The 17,501-nt window shown below is 37.7% G+C and overlaps 1 protein-coding gene across 1 annotated transcript in view; it reads left to right on the top strand.

The window, feature by feature from the left end:
- LOC124711465 (ran-specific GTPase-activating protein-like) overlaps positions 1-13,876 on the top strand; it is a 34,933-nt gene extending 21,057 nt beyond the window's left edge. The window contains exons 5-6 of the mRNA XM_047241561.1: positions 13,067-13,141; positions 13,307-13,876. Of these exons, the coding sequence (XP_047097517.1) occupies positions 13,067-13,141; positions 13,307-13,503 (272 nt within the window). The 3' untranslated portion in view covers positions 13,504-13,876. The remainder of the gene's footprint in view (positions 1-13,066; positions 13,142-13,306) is intronic.
- Positions 13,877-17,501: the final 3,625 nt, after the last annotated feature.

Below are 17,501 nucleotides of genomic sequence, written 5' to 3'. Positions count from 1 at the left end.
GGGAAGAGATTTCAGTACTAAATACAGAGAGCACTCGTATCCTAGTAATGACATTTTTCTGGGACAGCATTTGAAAACGAAGCAGCATGGCTTGTTGCCAATAGCCAAAGGACTCGAGGTTGCATGTCACCTCTCATTGTCGCCTGTTAGATATTTTGGAAGAATTTGAAATATATACACAATGTATCTGCCAGATGCATTGGTTGCTTAATGAGCAGTTTTTCAGTGAGAACTGGTTCTTAGATTGATTTGAAGACATCATATGAAATGTATCTCGGATTTGACCCAATTGCGCTTTGGTTGCTTAGATTAGCCATAATCATCTAGAATTTGTGAGCTATATATGATGCAACCATTATAGCTGCAGATATGTTAGTATCTTCTGCTCTGTTACGTGGTGCCAAAATTTTCATGACCAGTCTATGAGGCTGTCTTGCCAAGCTTTATCTATAGATTCACTGGACACCAAGAGATGAAGACCTGTTCTCGGAAGCTGCCAGCACGATGTATCTGGTATGCAGTGTGGCTCGTTTAATTACAGGCAGTGTGTAGTGCATCGGTACTTTGCATTTCACCAATATTAGTACTTCATGCTATTCATTTGGCTACAGTTTTATCACTTGCATGCTTCCTCGCATGTGTTCCTCATTATGGGCACAGTAGTTTTAACTTCTCATATCAAGTATAATTACATTACATGTATATTACATTGTGGTTAACCTTACGAATGTTGAACATTAGGGTTTTGCTAGCAATTCAGTTAGATTATTTTCACATATATGGCCCTACAATTTCGTACTGTTGTACATGTTCGCATTGCATTCCGTATAAATCCAAATGTAATCCATTAATTTTTAAATAGTATGACCACTATTTCAGCATTAAGATTGCCTAGGCATCAGTCTTTTGTCAACCAATGATACTGACTTTACATCCTCAACCACAATATGCTAATAGGTTTCTTTTGTATGTCCTCGTGCATATACTAGCTGATCTATTATATATATCTTATATTATACCTTTAAGATTTTTTAATATAAAATAAGGAAAAGAATTGTAATATTTTATTTCAAATTGTTGCCATTTATCTAGGCTTACCTAAATGGTTATATTACACATCATCCACTGTCTATTCGACTAGTGTAATGATTACAGTTGGTTGTGCTCACGTAACATTTCTTCTTGTGATTGCTGTAAACCGATAACAGCTGGATAGTTAGACAACCTAACACTAAATTAAAAAAATTAGAAAAATCCCTTTTATTGTATAATAGTTACTTTCTTATTTCAAGTTGTTGCCACTAATCTGGGCTTGTCTCACTGATTGATATATCATTTATTACATGTTTGTCTATTGTAGTATAACTTCATTTGTAACATTTTATTTAGTGATGATTGTAAACTTAGTCCTTCACAACTTATATTTTCATTATTATCTATATTGGTTTTATACGATACTGTAACACAACAGTTACTGGTTGCAAATGTCTTCTGTTGTGATCTTTGGTTAAAGACACTCTCTGTAATGTTATTCACGGTTTTACTTAATGACGCACACTTCATGCTTTTACTGTATGAGTTTCTCTTCCATAAAAGTAGCACAAATGTAATTTTGTGAAGTTGTTCACGAGATTCTGACATGTACTTAAACAGAAAGCATAGAAGTCTGTAAAATTACTCTTTGATTTCCTTTCTATGGTTAATGCTAGCACCACCTACTGGCCTTTGTTCACTTCTTAGATAGCTTAAATGCTACACTGTTTGGCACTGGTTCTATTCGAATAGACCTCAGCATTGTCAAGTATGCTTAGATGAGATGAAATCTGTGTTACATTTAGTCTCTGTGACCTCTTTCATGAGCTTTGTATTAAAGTTTGATTTTAATGTAAGTAGAATACTAATTGAAATTTCTGTTTGTTGGAATACTTAGATGCATACTTATATCATTATGTACATATTTGCTATAATTAATTTTTCTTGCCCTCTTCATTCCACAGCTTCACTCTGATGAAATTTTGAAACACACAATGCTTAATAAAGAATTGTGTGATCAAGGCCTTTCAATATTTGAAATTTGTGCCTGCCTCTACCATGGGTGTGTGTGTGTGTGTGTGTGTGTGTGTGTGTGTGTGTGTGTGTGTGTGTGTGTGTGTGTGGTTTGAAAAGTTCTTGGAGCTGAATAGAAAAAAAGTACTTACATTGCTGAAACATTTTTTTATTTTTCATTGGAGTCTCCTTGTAGATTAAAGCACTTGATCCAACAATGTTCCAGTGCCTTGATCCCATCTCGAAAATGAGTTTTCTCCAGGCCTGCAAAATAGTTGTTAACTCCTTCTATCAATTCTTGGTTTGAAGTGAATCTTCATCCACCAAGAAAAATTTTCAGTTTTGGTAAGAGATGGAAGTCTGACGGAGCCATATCAGGTGAATATGATGGGTGTGCCAACAATTCATACCTTAGTTCATGTAATTTTGCCATGGCGACGGCACGTGTGTCAAGTGTCGCGGCACCCATCTTGCAGATAATTTTTTCACCTTTAATTCTTCATTTAAATTGTGATATACCCTTTCAGATGCCACCCCAAGGGCAGCCCTGAAACTCTGTCCACTCCTCTTCCCTCTTTGACAAGGCTGTTGGCAGATTATACCGGAATCCGGCTGCCATTGCTGCTGATATTTTTTTTTTTTTTTTTAGTAATTAAAAATTGAAGAAATGGGTAGGTTCAAATCCGGGACCTAGGATGTTTTGATTACTAGTCACACACATTGTCCTTATATTTAGATTTGGATTACTGAAAAAGAAGAAAAATCTTTGACTGGCTGTGCTATTATAAGGAATCTCTGTGTGCTCTAGAAATTAGGCATTTTGAATGTATTGCCAGTATTTGATTTAAGATTTGATAAGAGCAGCAAATTTAATGATAAATTATTCAAGGTAGTAGCATGGTTCAGTGAAGGTCAAATAAGCAAATATATTTTTAGTTCTAATTATGATGTGCTTATTTTTGACAATAAACACATTAATTAAAACTTAAAGCTCAAATCTCTCTTCCCTCTTTCCAAATAAAATTTCATAAAAAGGGGTTTCCATGGAATAAAAGTAAACTTTCGAATACCTTTAAAATCATGGTTGGTGGTAATTATACATCACCCCTTATGCCCTTTCCAAATTGTATCTAACACTGTATTTTGCTGTATCCCTCCCCTATTTAAGAGTTAATCGCTACTAGAATTAAAAACATGTTTGCTTATTTGACTTCATTGAATCTTGCTATGACCTTGAACAACGTATCATTTTCTAAGTAAAATTTGCCACTCTTTCCAAATCCTGAATCAAATATTAAAAAAACAAAAAAAATCCCTTTAATCTCCAAATTGCCTTGAAAATCACATAAAGGTCATGGCCATGACTAGCAATGCGTAACCCTCTTGTTGAATATTTTACCTCTGCATTATAGCATAACTCTGGTATGTGAGAGTAATCTGTGAAATGATAAAACTATACATGAGTAGTTTGGAAGAGCACATAACACAATGTTCTACTGTTCCATCATTGTACAGTATTTAAATTTAAAGAACTTTAGAAGTATACCATTTAAAGATCTTTCGTGTACAGCAATTGGGCAAAGTTGAAATGATGATCAAACAGCAACACTACAGTAGTTCCAAATCAAATACTGTACTGCACAGCATTGTATAAAATACACACATACTTAAAACACTATCTGCAACCTACTGAAGGATCATTTTTCTGCTGCTATGTAGCAGCCATCTTCAATTGACAGGCCATTTCATCTATTTTCTCCTGTGCATGTTGTTTTATGTACGTCATGTGTAACAAATAAATATTGTTTGGTTCACTTTCTTTCCATCCATATTATCACTACTTCATCCTTATCTTTGACCACTTTACCTCTTTCATTTTGAACAGTATCAATACTGTTGTCGTCATGGTTCCTCATGATTGGTAATTGCCCTGCCTTCAGAGTCTTTAAAATCACTATTGCACTGCAGAATACCATGTGGAGATGGGATGTTACTGCTGTTGGAAGCTGGGAATTACCTTCTTCAGCTGTTGCATTCTCTTCAATGGAACACTTATTCGAGATGTTCTTGTCAGTGGCCAGATTTATGTCAAGCATAATGAATACACTGGATTCTGAGGACTTATAAATTCCAAGAACATTTTCTCCTCCTGAATTTACCTTATGGTGATAATGAGCTTCAAATACTTGGATGATACCCTTATACAGAGGCTGAATTAATGCTGTTGTGTTTTGAGGCAAAAATTCATCTTCTGACTACATCAGCAGCTGGATAAGCCTGACAGTGATATTGTATTTGTAGAGCTTCTTCTCAGCTAACTGATCACAGGTGCTTTCTCACTCAGGAACCGAACTGTAAGCATTCTTGAATGCTTGTACGTGAACTGTAATGATATGGTTACATTCTTGAGGCGTCTAGGGCCTTTACTTTAACCTGAACATAGAGACTTCGGCTTACGGCTAACTGATTTATTTTTTTCGAGGAGGAGAGGAATTCTGTCTTCATTTTGAAACCCACCATATTTTCTGAATTTTTTACACTGACTGTTCGGGATGGAATATGTAAAATTTCATGAAATTGTGAAGCAAATTCACCATTGGCAGACCTTCCTTCTCTTTCAGAAGTCATTTGACTAATTCAGTGGCATTCCCAGCTTGAAATCCATCTGTTAATAACAATAAAGTGTGTGTTGCAGTGTAACTTGAAGTGAACTTTTGCAGCCAGCCGCTGTGGCAGAGCGGTTCGAGGCGCTTCAGTCCGGAACCACGCTGCTGCTATGGTCGCAGGTTCGAATCCTGCCTCGAGCATGGATATGTGTGATGTCCTTAGGTTAGTTAGGTTTAAGTAGTTCTAACTCTAGGGGGCTGGTGACCTCAGATGTTAAGTCCCGTTGTGCTCAGAACCATTTTTTTAACTTTTTCAGTTTGGGCCTTAATAATTGGTGAGAAGTGACACAACATGCCACTGTGTCCAGTGTTATCTGAGAGAAGTGCATTGATTTCTTCCCGACAGCCCTGATATAATGATAGTAAGAGAAACCCAGGGTTGGGATTGTTAATACTCTGCTTCGGTTATCTGTACACCTCTTTCTTCTCAGGGCTTGAAGGTTGCAAGGGGTAAATATTACAGAAATGACACATGCAGACTGTAATAAGATTTTCATTCTGCATTACATCAAAATATGTGCTATATCAGATTGCAGTGTATTAGGCTTTTACTGTATTTTATTGCACACATTAAGTTCATGTTCAAAACTCTGACATGTTTGATCTCATACACTCCTACCTCTTAAGTTTCACTATTATTACCATATAATGTAACGTGCAGCTAATGTGGGCATGTCATTAGTAAGCAAACTTGGTGCAGGAAGAGAAAATTAGAGGTGGGGATATTTTTAGTATAACCATGCAAAAAACATCTATTTCCTGCTATTTGATTTATTTGAAGATTTGCTGTTTGGAAGGGTAAGTGGTGCTTGGAAAGAAAAAAAGCCTGTATCACATAAGAGTGACTTTTTGTTTCTCAGAAAGGGAAGGGTCTCACCGTAGTGCCAAATTTTTCAGTAACACATCTCTACACACTAGGCATTCTGGTCAAGCAGCCAAAGATAGCAGTACCACGTGCGTACGAGAGAGAGAGAGAGAGTGGGGGGGGGGGGGGGGGGGGTTGCTGCCTGGACTCCAGCCCTGCTTTACTTTCTTTGTAATCAGAGCACTTCTCTCCTGGTGTTTCAGTACCTTGAGAGTATTTCAAACATCTTGCACCACCCTGCATTGTCACACCTGTTTATGGTTCACAAATTTTATTAAAGTGTCTGGATTTTTTTGTAAGGCTTGTTGCTATCGTCAAATGTATCGTCTGGACTGCCTCATTGGTGCTGTAACCTTTTCTAAAGCGAAAGTAATTCTCTTTTTCATTCTTCTGTATTTAATTCTGGTCAGCAACTTGGAATCATGAACTTTAAAGCTGGTAATGAAATAGCCTCTACAATTATTACCTCTTGCTATCTCCAGAATTGCATGGATGATATTCTTCCAAAAGTATGATATTAAATTTCCAATCTTGCCGATTCTTCATATTATTTTGCAAAGGTGCTTGGCTGTTCCTTCTCCTAATGATTTTGTAAATTCCTAAGAAATGTTGTGTGTCCCTTAAGCCTCATTTTATAACAAGTCTTTCAAAGCTCTGTCAAACTTCAACTTTAATGCAGGATCTCCTTTGTCCTACAAATTGACATCTATTTCTTCTTCTATCATGTTATCTTATGATTTGTTAGGTACCAGTTAAGTCTGGATTTAAATATTGCTTGTATCATACAGTGCAAAAACATTTATCCCAAACCCAAGAGGCATGTTGGATATTGCTGTATGAACCTGCATCTTCACTGTCTAGTTCTTAGTTTCCATCAGTTGTTAAAAGATTTCGTAGACTGTACTTATCCCTGCACTTGATTACAAATCAATCAAAAAATGGATGCTCAAATCATGAACTTGAAAAGAGAACAGGGAACACTTATAACAAAGGCATAGACTACACAGTAATGTCCCTATCAACATGTTTCAGACTAGGTGTTCCTTTCGCAGTGCTTTTGTTGGTGACATTTATTTTTTGGAAAAAGAAAAGAATGCTCCTGACATACATTAAAGTGTCAAAGAAACTGGTATAGGCATGCATATTCAAATACAGAAACAAATAAACAGGCAGAATACAGTGCTGCTGTTGGCAACACATATATAAGACAAAGGTCTGGCACAGTTGTCAGATCAGTTACTGCTGCTACAATGGCAGGTTATCAAGGTTTAAGTGAGTTTGGACGTGTGGTGTTATAGTCTGTGAGCGAGTGAGTGTTGGGACACAGCACCTCTGAGGTAGCGATGAAGTAGGGATTTTCCTGTATGACCATTTCATGAGTGTTCCGTGAATATCAGGAATCTGGTAAAACATCAAATCTCTGACATCGCTGCGGCCAGAAAAAGATCCTACATGAATGGGCCCGATGACGACTGAAGAGAATTGTTCAATGTGACGGAAGTGCAACCTTACTGCAGATTGCAATGCTGGGCAATTAAGAAGCGTCAGCGTGTGAACCATTCAACGAAACATCGTCAGTATGGGCTTTCGGAGCTGAAGGCCCACTCGTGTACCCTTGATGACTGCACGACACAAAGCTGTACGCCTTGCATTGGCCCATCAACACCGGTATTGGACTGTTGATGACTGGAAATACGTTGCCTGATTGGATGAGTTTCATTTTAAATTGAATGCAGATGGATGTTTACAGGTATGGAGACCACCTCTTGAGTCCATGTACCCTGCTTGACAGCAGGGGACTGTTCAAGCTGGTGGAGTCTCTGTAATGGTGTGGTGCAGTTGGAGTGATGTGGGATCCATGATACGTCTATATACAACTGACAGGTGACACACATGTAAGCGTCCATTCATGCCCATGGAGAATTCCGACAGACTTGGGCAATTCCAGTGGGACAATGTGAGACCCCACACGTCCTGAATTGCTATAGAGTGGCTCCAGGAACACTCTTCTGAGTGTAAACACTTTCACTGGCCACCAAACTCTGAAGGCACGAACATTGTTGATTATATCTGGGATGCCTTGCATCATGCTGTTCAGAAGAGACCTCCACTCCTGGATATTCTTACGGGTTTGTGGACACCCCTGCAGGATTCATGGCATCAGTTCCCTCCAGCACTACTTCTGACATTAATCAAGTCTATGCCATGTCGTGTAGTGGCACTTCTGCGTACTTGTGGGGGTCCTACATGATTTTGGGCAGGTGTACCAGTTTCTTTGGCTCTTCAGTGTACATTACATTTACTAATAATTTAATCTCCTTGTACATCACTTTAGTTGGGAGCACAGTCTAGTTCTAAATCAGGGACATGTTGATATTCTACCACTGTTTCATCATCAGATTTCACACCATCTGTGGCTTCTTCTTACTGCATAATTTATTCAGTCTTTCCAGTAGTTTTTCAGGGTTCATTGTCCAAAAAGGGTACAACACTTGTTACACTGAAATCATAAGTATAAAATGAAATCACTATGTGTATTCAGCAAAATTTTGTGCTACACTACACCACATGATGCTTGCTTGAAGTTTAAGGTGTAATTCCTTGTGCTAGCTCTGAAACTTCTCCTCTGTGGTTCATAGGATGGCAAAATGTAAATTTTGTGTAACCAGTGGGAAGGTAGTTATAAGTAACAAGTTAGAGGTTAGAAAAATTTCGAAGAAACGACAGATACTTTAAAAAAATTATGTACCTTGTCCTGTTGTCCCCTCCAAAAAACTTCATCCTTTGGATTTGTAATTTGTCAGTTCCAACAGCTCTCTGTCTGAGACGGATTCAAAACAGATGAAATGAACCCACATGCAGTGAGGAACTCACAGTAGATGGCCCCCTCTTATGCAGGATCTGCCCCGTATTTTTTAATCTTCCTCAACCTACCCTCACTTCTCGCCATTGAAGTGACTAATAATTCTCAGAGCTAGGATACTGTGTGTGTGTGTGTGTGTGTGTGTGTGTGTGTGTGTGTTTGCAATGAAAAGCTGTCTGTGAATTTGGTATGTCACTTCGCTGAATCGTCATCAAACCTGGTGCTGTAAGTTACCTTTCCACATTGCTGGGCAGGCCATAATATAACCACTTGCTTAACATTTCATTTCTCAGTGAAAGAATACAGAGCAAATGTAGTATTTTCACTGCTGCATCACCCCACATTTGGGGTCAGTGGGGTTCAAATTCACATCTGGTTATAGTAATTTGAGTTCCATATGCTTTCCCTGAATTACTTGATATAAATGTCCAGATGATTTCCTTGAAAAGATTTGCCCATTTTGCCTTCGCCAATCTTGAAAGTTTGTTAGGCTCAGTCTCCAGTGATCTCATTGTTGACAGAATGTTAGGGCTTAATTTCCCAACTTAACTGGTGGACAGTTATACTTGCTGACAGCTATCTTCTATTGATCATAGCAGGTACCATCCCATGTGTAAACCTCTGCTCATTGCACATTAGGTCACCGAAATTAACAGGCCAATTGTATTGGATCCTCAAAGCATGAGAAAGTGTCGTTTGGACTGACAAATTGCATTTCAAGACGGTAAATGTCTGCGGCAATGTATGGGTATACTATCTGATCAGAAGTATCTGGACACCCCATATTATCCAGAATTGAATGCTAGACATCATAGGATGTGGACTCACCAGTATAAAAGGAGGTGGGGAGTATTCTGTTGTTTTTAGAGTAGCAGTAACAGCAGAACATGTCGGTCAGGAGAGCTCATTAACTCCAAGCATGGGTGGTGATGTGAATACGAGGTGGAAATGTGAAAGAACAACCATATTTAAACCAACATCAGGCGGACCTAATGTACTGATGGTCAGGGACGGTCAAACGTTGCAGGGGGAGCAGTTGTAAATAATCACATGACATCTGCAAAATGAATCACTTGGGAGTTCCAAAGTGTTAGCAGCTGTCCAGCTAGCACAATGAATATGCATAATGAGTTAAACATCCTGTAGTTGGTGCTAAGTGATGCTAGAGATGGCATAAAGGGTGATGCCAGTAGTCTGTGAATGATTGGATACAAATAATTTCTGCTGTTACTGCTACTCTAAAAACAACACAATACAGTAAGAATGGTTTGGGACAGATCTGTAGGCCACTATGGATTGGATTATTTTGTGACTTCAGAAATGATCAAAGTGCCTTCATTGAGCTCTTTCACTCATCCTGGATGGCAGTGCCAAGAATTTCGGCAAGTTGTTGCACCTGAAGTTAGATATGACCACCTCACAAATCAAAAGGAATTTGAAGCCATGGATTGAATGATTCCTTGAAAAACCAAAGCTATTGACAGAAAGTCAGTGGTGTTGATCTCAGAATAATCAGAATACTGATGGATTTGGCTGGGGAACATTACCTGCCATCATTTGTAGAGCCAACAGTGAAGTACAGAGCAGATGGTGATACAGAATGGGGGATGTTTTTAGGCTGTGGTCCTCTTATTGCATTTAGAAAATGCTAAATGTGGAAGGATATGAACACATTTTACAGCACTGTGTACTGCATACAGTAGAGGAACAGTTTGGAGACAATGATACTGTCAGCATGAAAATGCATCCTGTCATAGGTTTGTGGGCAATAACATTTCTGAAATGCACTGGCGTGCCCTGAGTTCCAAGCTGAAACCAGTGAAACACTTTGGATAAGATTCTCATAGAATGTCAACTCTGCTCCAGACATTTGCGTCCAATATAACTGCCTTTTCTGGTTTCAGCAGCTCCTGGGGAAGAATGGGCTGCCATTCTTCCACGAACATTCAGACACCTCCTTGAAATCGTCCCCAGCAGAGTTCATGCCATTCTAAAAGCAAAGGGTGGGCACACCCCATATCAGAAATAAATCGTGTTTGTCAACAGGGACTGTTGAGGTATTTTTGCAAGCAAGAAGTTTGTACGGAATGAAACCTTGTGTTCTTTCTTCCTACAGTAAGTTTTCGGCAGAAAGACACATCATCACATTGCTCTCAGATTCTCTCAAAATGGTTTAAAAATTACTCCACACTAACATGGGGCTCTGAGTCTTGAAATTAGCTCCAACCAGTCTCTGGAAGTTGTGGACAGCAAATCAGTTTTCAGTCTTCCGGAATCCATACTGTAGCATGTCTCACTACCTTTAAGTGGGGAGGAGGAAATACATGTTACTATATAGTCTGTAATCCGGTTACAGATAAGTATATGTTTGTTGTAATGTCAGTGCTATACCAATGGGTGATGAGCATATAGGCAGTAATTGTTATTTAGGTGGCACACCCCAACTGGAAAAATTTCTGGATTTCCTCCCAGGGACTGAATAGGAATAAAAGTTAAAGAACTAAACTCTGATTATCACTAGGCAAGTTTAAACACTGCACAGGCTGTGTACTTGAACTACTATTATATGCTGTACACTACTAACTGCACCATCCGAACATATCACTGACTTAATGGAAGCTCTAACTTGTCACCAGTTTCTCCCAATTTGGTATTTTCAATCTTTCGGAGGGGTCATTCAGTACCACTGGGAGAAACTCTGCAAAGTTCAAAAGGAAAGGGAAACCTATGAGGAAGTATATCTAAGGCAGTCAGTGAGAGGTGATTGGGTGATGCTATTGATAACACATTGCATGTGTAAGGCAGAAAGAGACTTTAAAAAATCGCTTATTGATAGAACTATAGAAAATGATTGGAATCAATTAATGAAACCTAATTAACTTTTATTTTAAACTGGATTAAATGTTGGTTGATTATATGCAACTACAACATGGAGTGTGCACACTATTTCTTGTTGAGGATGAGCTTGTGTGCAGTAATGTCAAATGTGATATTTGATGACTAGTTTGAGGCAACGTTTCAGCTAGTAATTCCGGTGTGCTTCATCTTGGCAGTAGTACTGCGACCTACACCCATTTGAACCTGCTTATTGTATTCAAACCTTGGTCTCCTATAATTTAACCCCCACCCCACTTCCCCACCTTGCTTCATTATCACATTGCCTCTTCCTAGATACTTCAGGATGCGTCCTATCAAACAATTGCTTCTTTTAATCAAGTTATGCCGTAAATTTCATTTTCCACGTGTTTGGTTCAGTACCTCTTCATTAGTTATTCAGTTTAGCCATATAATGTTCTGCATTCTTCTGTAACATCATGTTTCAAAAGCTTCTTGTCTGAACTGTTTATCAACATATAGCTCTTGTACAAAACTACACTACAGAATAATACATTCAGAAAAGACATATTAACCATTAAATTTATATTCAGTGGTAACAGATCCCTCTTCCTCAGAAATACTTTTCTATTTATTACCAGTCTACATTTTGCATACTCTTTACTTTGGGCATCAGTTATTTTGCTGCCCGAATAACAAACCTTCTCTATTTTAGTGTCTTATTTCCTAATCTAATTGATTGAGTTCAACTACATTCCATTACTCTTATTTTTATCGATGTTCATTTTTACCGATGCTATCCATTCCATTCAACTGCTCATTCAAGTCCTTTTGTCATATCTGATGGAATTACAACCTCATTGGCAAACCTCAATAGTTTGTATTTCTTCCCCCTGTAATTTGGTTCCCCTTCCAAGTTTTTTCTTGGCTGCTCGCTCAGTGTACAGATTGAATGACATCAAGGACAGGTTACGATCCTGCATCATTTCCTTCTCCACTACTGCTTTCCATTCATGTCCTTCAACTCTACAGGGTGGTGCAAAAGTTGCTGGATGCTGGGCATTGTTTTAAACGAAATATAGGAAATGTTTCATTACAAATACAAACAATACTTACAATTATTTTTTATGTTCAGACTGTTTCATTAATACATCTTCGGAGTCTCAAACACTTCTATGTACTCCATTATGGCATAGTGTGCTTATCATTGTCCAAATTATGAAATGTGTCGGGTATGTAATTTCTTAATTCAGCAGTGGCGCCAGGCTTATGAGAATAAACAGAGTCCTTGATGACTCCAGTAGCACCACTTTTTATAAAAAAAATGTTTTTAATGTGAAAATCCTTTCTCCTTCTGTTGACATGGACAATTCAGAAAACTCCAGCTGTAAACACATCTCACTGTAAACACTTCTCACAAATTAACCTTTCAAAATTCATTACTTCTATTATTGTTTGGTTTCTCTGTCATTACATTGTATATCAGCTTGATAAGGTGTAATTATCACCTTTTGGTAATAACAACTTAATGACTTAAAACTTCTACTGTACTATATCTTGATATTACTTTTGTTTTTATTTAACAAACTGTCCAGTGACTTTTGCATCACACTGTATATTACTGGAGTGTCTCCCTCCCCCTCTGATATTATTAGAAAGTAAAATGAAGTACTGTAACTGCAGTCATAGTCAGTGAAGGACATAGGATTATAGTTTCTGAAGTATATGTAGATACTGTCAGTATATCTACATAAACAAGTTTGGTTTTTCTTTATCAACTGTCTGTTACAGATGCAAAGAAATGGAAGGAAAAGTTTGAAGAAGCAAAAATGATTGTGGAGACTCAGCTAAACAAAAGCTCTAGTGGTAAGTTTCCAACAAATCTAATTAAATTTTTGGTTTAAAACCTGCTCATTGTTACAGAATATAACATCATCCGATATTTAAGTATCTCAGAGCTAGTGTTTTGTCTGTAATGTAATGTTCTATTTCATTTATGTTGCCCCTTAATATATTCACAATTCTGTTTAGGAAATGAATCCAACGATCAAATAAATACAGAAAATCACCAAAGTGATGAAAATGAAAGTGATGAAAATCAAGAGATTTGTGTTGCAGAAGATGAAAATCTGAATGAGAAACTGGAGCAGTTAAAAGTGGCTGATGAAAAAACAGCAGATACGAAGTTAGAAAAGCCTGAAGTGGCAGAGGGTGAAACTGCAAAGTAAAGTTGCTGTAGCTATAGATTTTCTATGGGTCTTCGTGAAAGATATTTTTATACGTATGATATGTGGACCTAGAATTATGCTTTTAATGTGATATGGAATCAGATTCCTGTGACTGGTTGAGTAATGTGGAAAATATAAACTTGACATTCCTGATGTTCTCATTATTTTTATTCCTTGTCAACTGCAGATATTCTGATTTCATATTTTTTTGCCATGTGTGGAGATGACTGTATATTGACTATGTTATTCATATTATTATATAGCTTGCTGAGATTATATATAATTAAACATACTATTGAGTTATGTTGCTCGTCATTATTGATTCCTAATTGTCTTGTATGCATGCTAAAATAAAACTTTTGTGGTCCAGTAACATGACGGTAGAACAAAACTTTTTTTCTTTAAATTTAAAGATTCCCCCCCCCCCCCCCCCCCTCCTCTCCTTACCTCCCTAAGGACATGTGCTCCTCTCCTTACCTCCCTAATGACATGTGCATGACTCAAGATTATTTGCTCAAACACCAGCAGACATTACACAGAAACCTGTATTCTGTTGAATTCATACTGGAAAACGTCTTGGGTGAAATGGGAAGATTCTGGTAGTATGTAAACACTTTCTGATTAACTCATTGAGTCATTGGTAGGCATACACAAAAAGGAATGAAACTTCCTACCTTTCAGAGTAATCCTTTTTTGAGATAGAATAAAATACAAAGAGCAGGTGTGTCGGATAGAGGAAGAGGGGTGGAAGGCAGGGGGGAGGAGGATTGGGAGGGGGGTGGCAGTTTGCCAGGTAGAATTGTTAGAGGGAGGAGTGGCAGGTACACGAGCAAGGCATGTGATGCATGGATGTTGGAGCTGGTGCAGAGTAGCACACGCTAAATGTGACGTGTGCAATGTGAGGGGGACAGGTGAGAGAGTAAGGAGAAACTGTTGGGTGGAGGGTGTGGGGAGAGTGGATTACTACAGATTGAGGGCAGGACAATTATGGGAGCAAAGGATGTGCTGCAAGTATAATGCCTATCTATGTAGTTAAAGGATGCTGTTGGTGGAGGGAAGTATCTGTATAGCCCTCATTGTGAAACAGCAATTGAAATTGAGTATGTTGTGCCACCAGTTTGTCAGTGACCATTCATCCACTGGATAACTAATTGTTAATTGCACTGATAAAACTATTGTTTGTGGAAGGATTACTCTGAGAGCTATCGATTTATTTAATTTTTACTGTGGGTGTGCATACTTATTGATGTAACACTTCTGCTTAGTAGTGAGTGATCTTTAATACCTTAGGTAATAAAGGTATAAAGTACTGATCAGTAGTTAAAAGAAACTGCTACAGAGTGAAGTAATGTCATCATTGTAAGTTGGTTTTGAGTGCTGATTTAATATGACTGATTAAAAGTACACTATTCTGTAAGTACCAACAATGACCATGTGGTGATAGCAAATTAAGTTTCCAATACAGGCAATCTGTTGAAATAGCAACAACAGAGGTTTCCTGTTTGTAGAATTCCTTGAGAGTTGCACATTGTTCATAAGTTTGCCAAAATTTCAGTTGTAATTAATGAACATGTCAAATGTTGCCACTCAGCATTACTAAGTGCTGATGAAACCATTAAAAATGGCTGAATCCTTGATTCCAAAAATTTAAAAATTTACTTTCCTGTAAAATGGAAAATCTAGAAAAAATTACCACTGTGGGCAGGAAAAATGTAGCTCTGCAAATGAAGAGAGAAACACACAGCTCCAGCAATGCTGGTAGTATCACTGGGCTAATAATGCTACTCCAATAATGTGCGAAGTATTGTTAATAATCAGAAGGCAAAGTATAGTAGTTATGCCGCCAGTGCTGCTTCAATTGGGACCTTACTTTGTGAGTAAAAGCAAAACTTTGAAAAAAAAATAAATAAAAAAGTGGGCTCCAAAACATTTTGAAGCAATGATACTTGGGTTATTTTAAACACTGTTTTAGATATTGCTGTAACGGGCTTCAATTTTTAGATTGTTCATGTTGATGAAACTTCCAACTGGATGACACATTAATTAGGTCATCAAACAGCTAAGTTTAACAGACTTTGCTCTTTGGTAGTTTATACCAGGATCAGAACAACAAAGTGAATGACAGTCATTACTTCTGTAAATGAGTCCACAATCGTGTTCAGTATGTTCTTCATAAACGTCCACTGTAATTCAATGAAAGTGTATAATTCACAATGACTGGTTTTGGCTTTCTACTGTCCTCAGATTATTAGCAGTCCGATATAAGAATCAATGTCAAATAGTCTGTACACACAAGTACATAAAATACACAGTCATTTGTGTATGTCATTACCATAGCTTCAGCGAGTCAGAGAATGAGTGTGGTCACATCTGTTCTGATTCCTCTCCCTCAAATTTCACTTGCAGACAATGCTGACAGGTGGTAACATAAATGATTCATTTTCATGTGGCATGTTTATTTTACATGTTGCAAAAAATGCAGAGAGTAGTGATAAATCTATTACATCCTATTAAGCAAACAATACTACACCTAAACTAAGGATATGTAAATGTGTCAAGAATGGAAATTTAGAATCTGCTGCTGCAGCCATAATGTATGCACTTGGCCAAGATGAAATACTGCAATCTTCTATGCTCAACTGTCAGTCACTTATGGTTGACCTATAGGAATCTCCCACACTGACACCTTAAAATTTTTTGTATATTTGTACTCAGCAATGTCTATTCTGACGTAGCATTAATGGGAAGATATTTATTACATACTCAAGAATGCAGTTTGTACCCAGTCATTAAGCAACTCGGCATTTAAATATTCGGTCGCAATAAAGCATTGCAGAATCCATAGTTACCACACAGAAATCTCAGGTAGAAAGCTTTGGGTGCACAAGGCCACAGATCCTGTCCATTAACACATCAACCAGGTACTGCACTTTTGTCATACACAATAAATACAACTCTCTAATTCCAAAAAGCACTGCCTTGTTACAAAATACCCAGTAGACCTTTTAATACTTCAACACACTACTTTATTAAGGGTATCACTTTCTGAAATGTGATACTTTCCCCAATGCCCTTCACCTTCTGTTGCCCTTCTTACATCTGTAACATCATTGTAAAACAGGACACTGCCAGTCCATTATCCATAGTCTATGATTATTCCTGCTTTAAGTCACATGTATGCACCCACATAACTTGTGAGCTCCATCTGTAATAAACCCATCAAAAGCAGAGCAACATGTAAAACTATGCATGTTTTCACTCCATTTTTGCATAGGAGTCACAACCATTAAAATGGAAGAGTACATGAACTTGCACAAATAAGAATCTGTTTTGGTGATACCCAGTATCAAGTTGTTGAACATGCTTTCATATGACTCAAATTGGAGTATCTGCTTCACTAAAAGGCCAACTGAATCCTCACTTTCCTCCCAATTCTTAGTATTATACTTCTCACTTTGTTGTCTCATCTCTGGAGTGAAGGTCCTCTAGAGGTCTTACCTTGCTAAGGATGAAGGTAAGTTCCAAAATGATAAATTTGTGTACTTTTTTTGTCTATTGGTAGCCTTGAAGCTTCACTCTTTTGAGGATAAGTGCTGGGTAGCCATTCTGTTTCTTATAATTCTGTGTGTTCATTTTTATTTAGTGTGCTATCTAATGATCTATGCGGAATTCATTAGTTAACCCATAACAAATTTGTTTGACACAAATAACAGGTGATCTCCATGATAAAACTAATTTTAGTTTGTTGCTGTGGCTCCACTGTTGGAGTTAGCTGTTAAACTGTAATCTGAAATAGGATATTGTTTCTAACCTTGAGTGCCCATTTTCAGTGCAGATATCAAGTTGAGATTACGATTTGTAATATCTTATATGAATTGAATAGCAACTTCTTATTGAAGAATTATTGCTCAGTTCAATTATAGATTTGTTGAGGGACAAATGAAGCACTAACCTAGAATTTTATTGAGTGTCAGTGTATTTACTTTGATTGCATCGTA

This window comes from Schistocerca piceifrons, chromosome 8 (assembly GCF_021461385.2).
Source record: "Schistocerca piceifrons isolate TAMUIC-IGC-003096 chromosome 8, iqSchPice1.1, whole genome shotgun sequence".
NCBI classification, from domain to species: domain Eukaryota; kingdom Metazoa; phylum Arthropoda; class Insecta; order Orthoptera; family Acrididae; genus Schistocerca; species Schistocerca piceifrons.
This window is presented reverse-complemented; position numbering and strand designations above follow the sequence as displayed.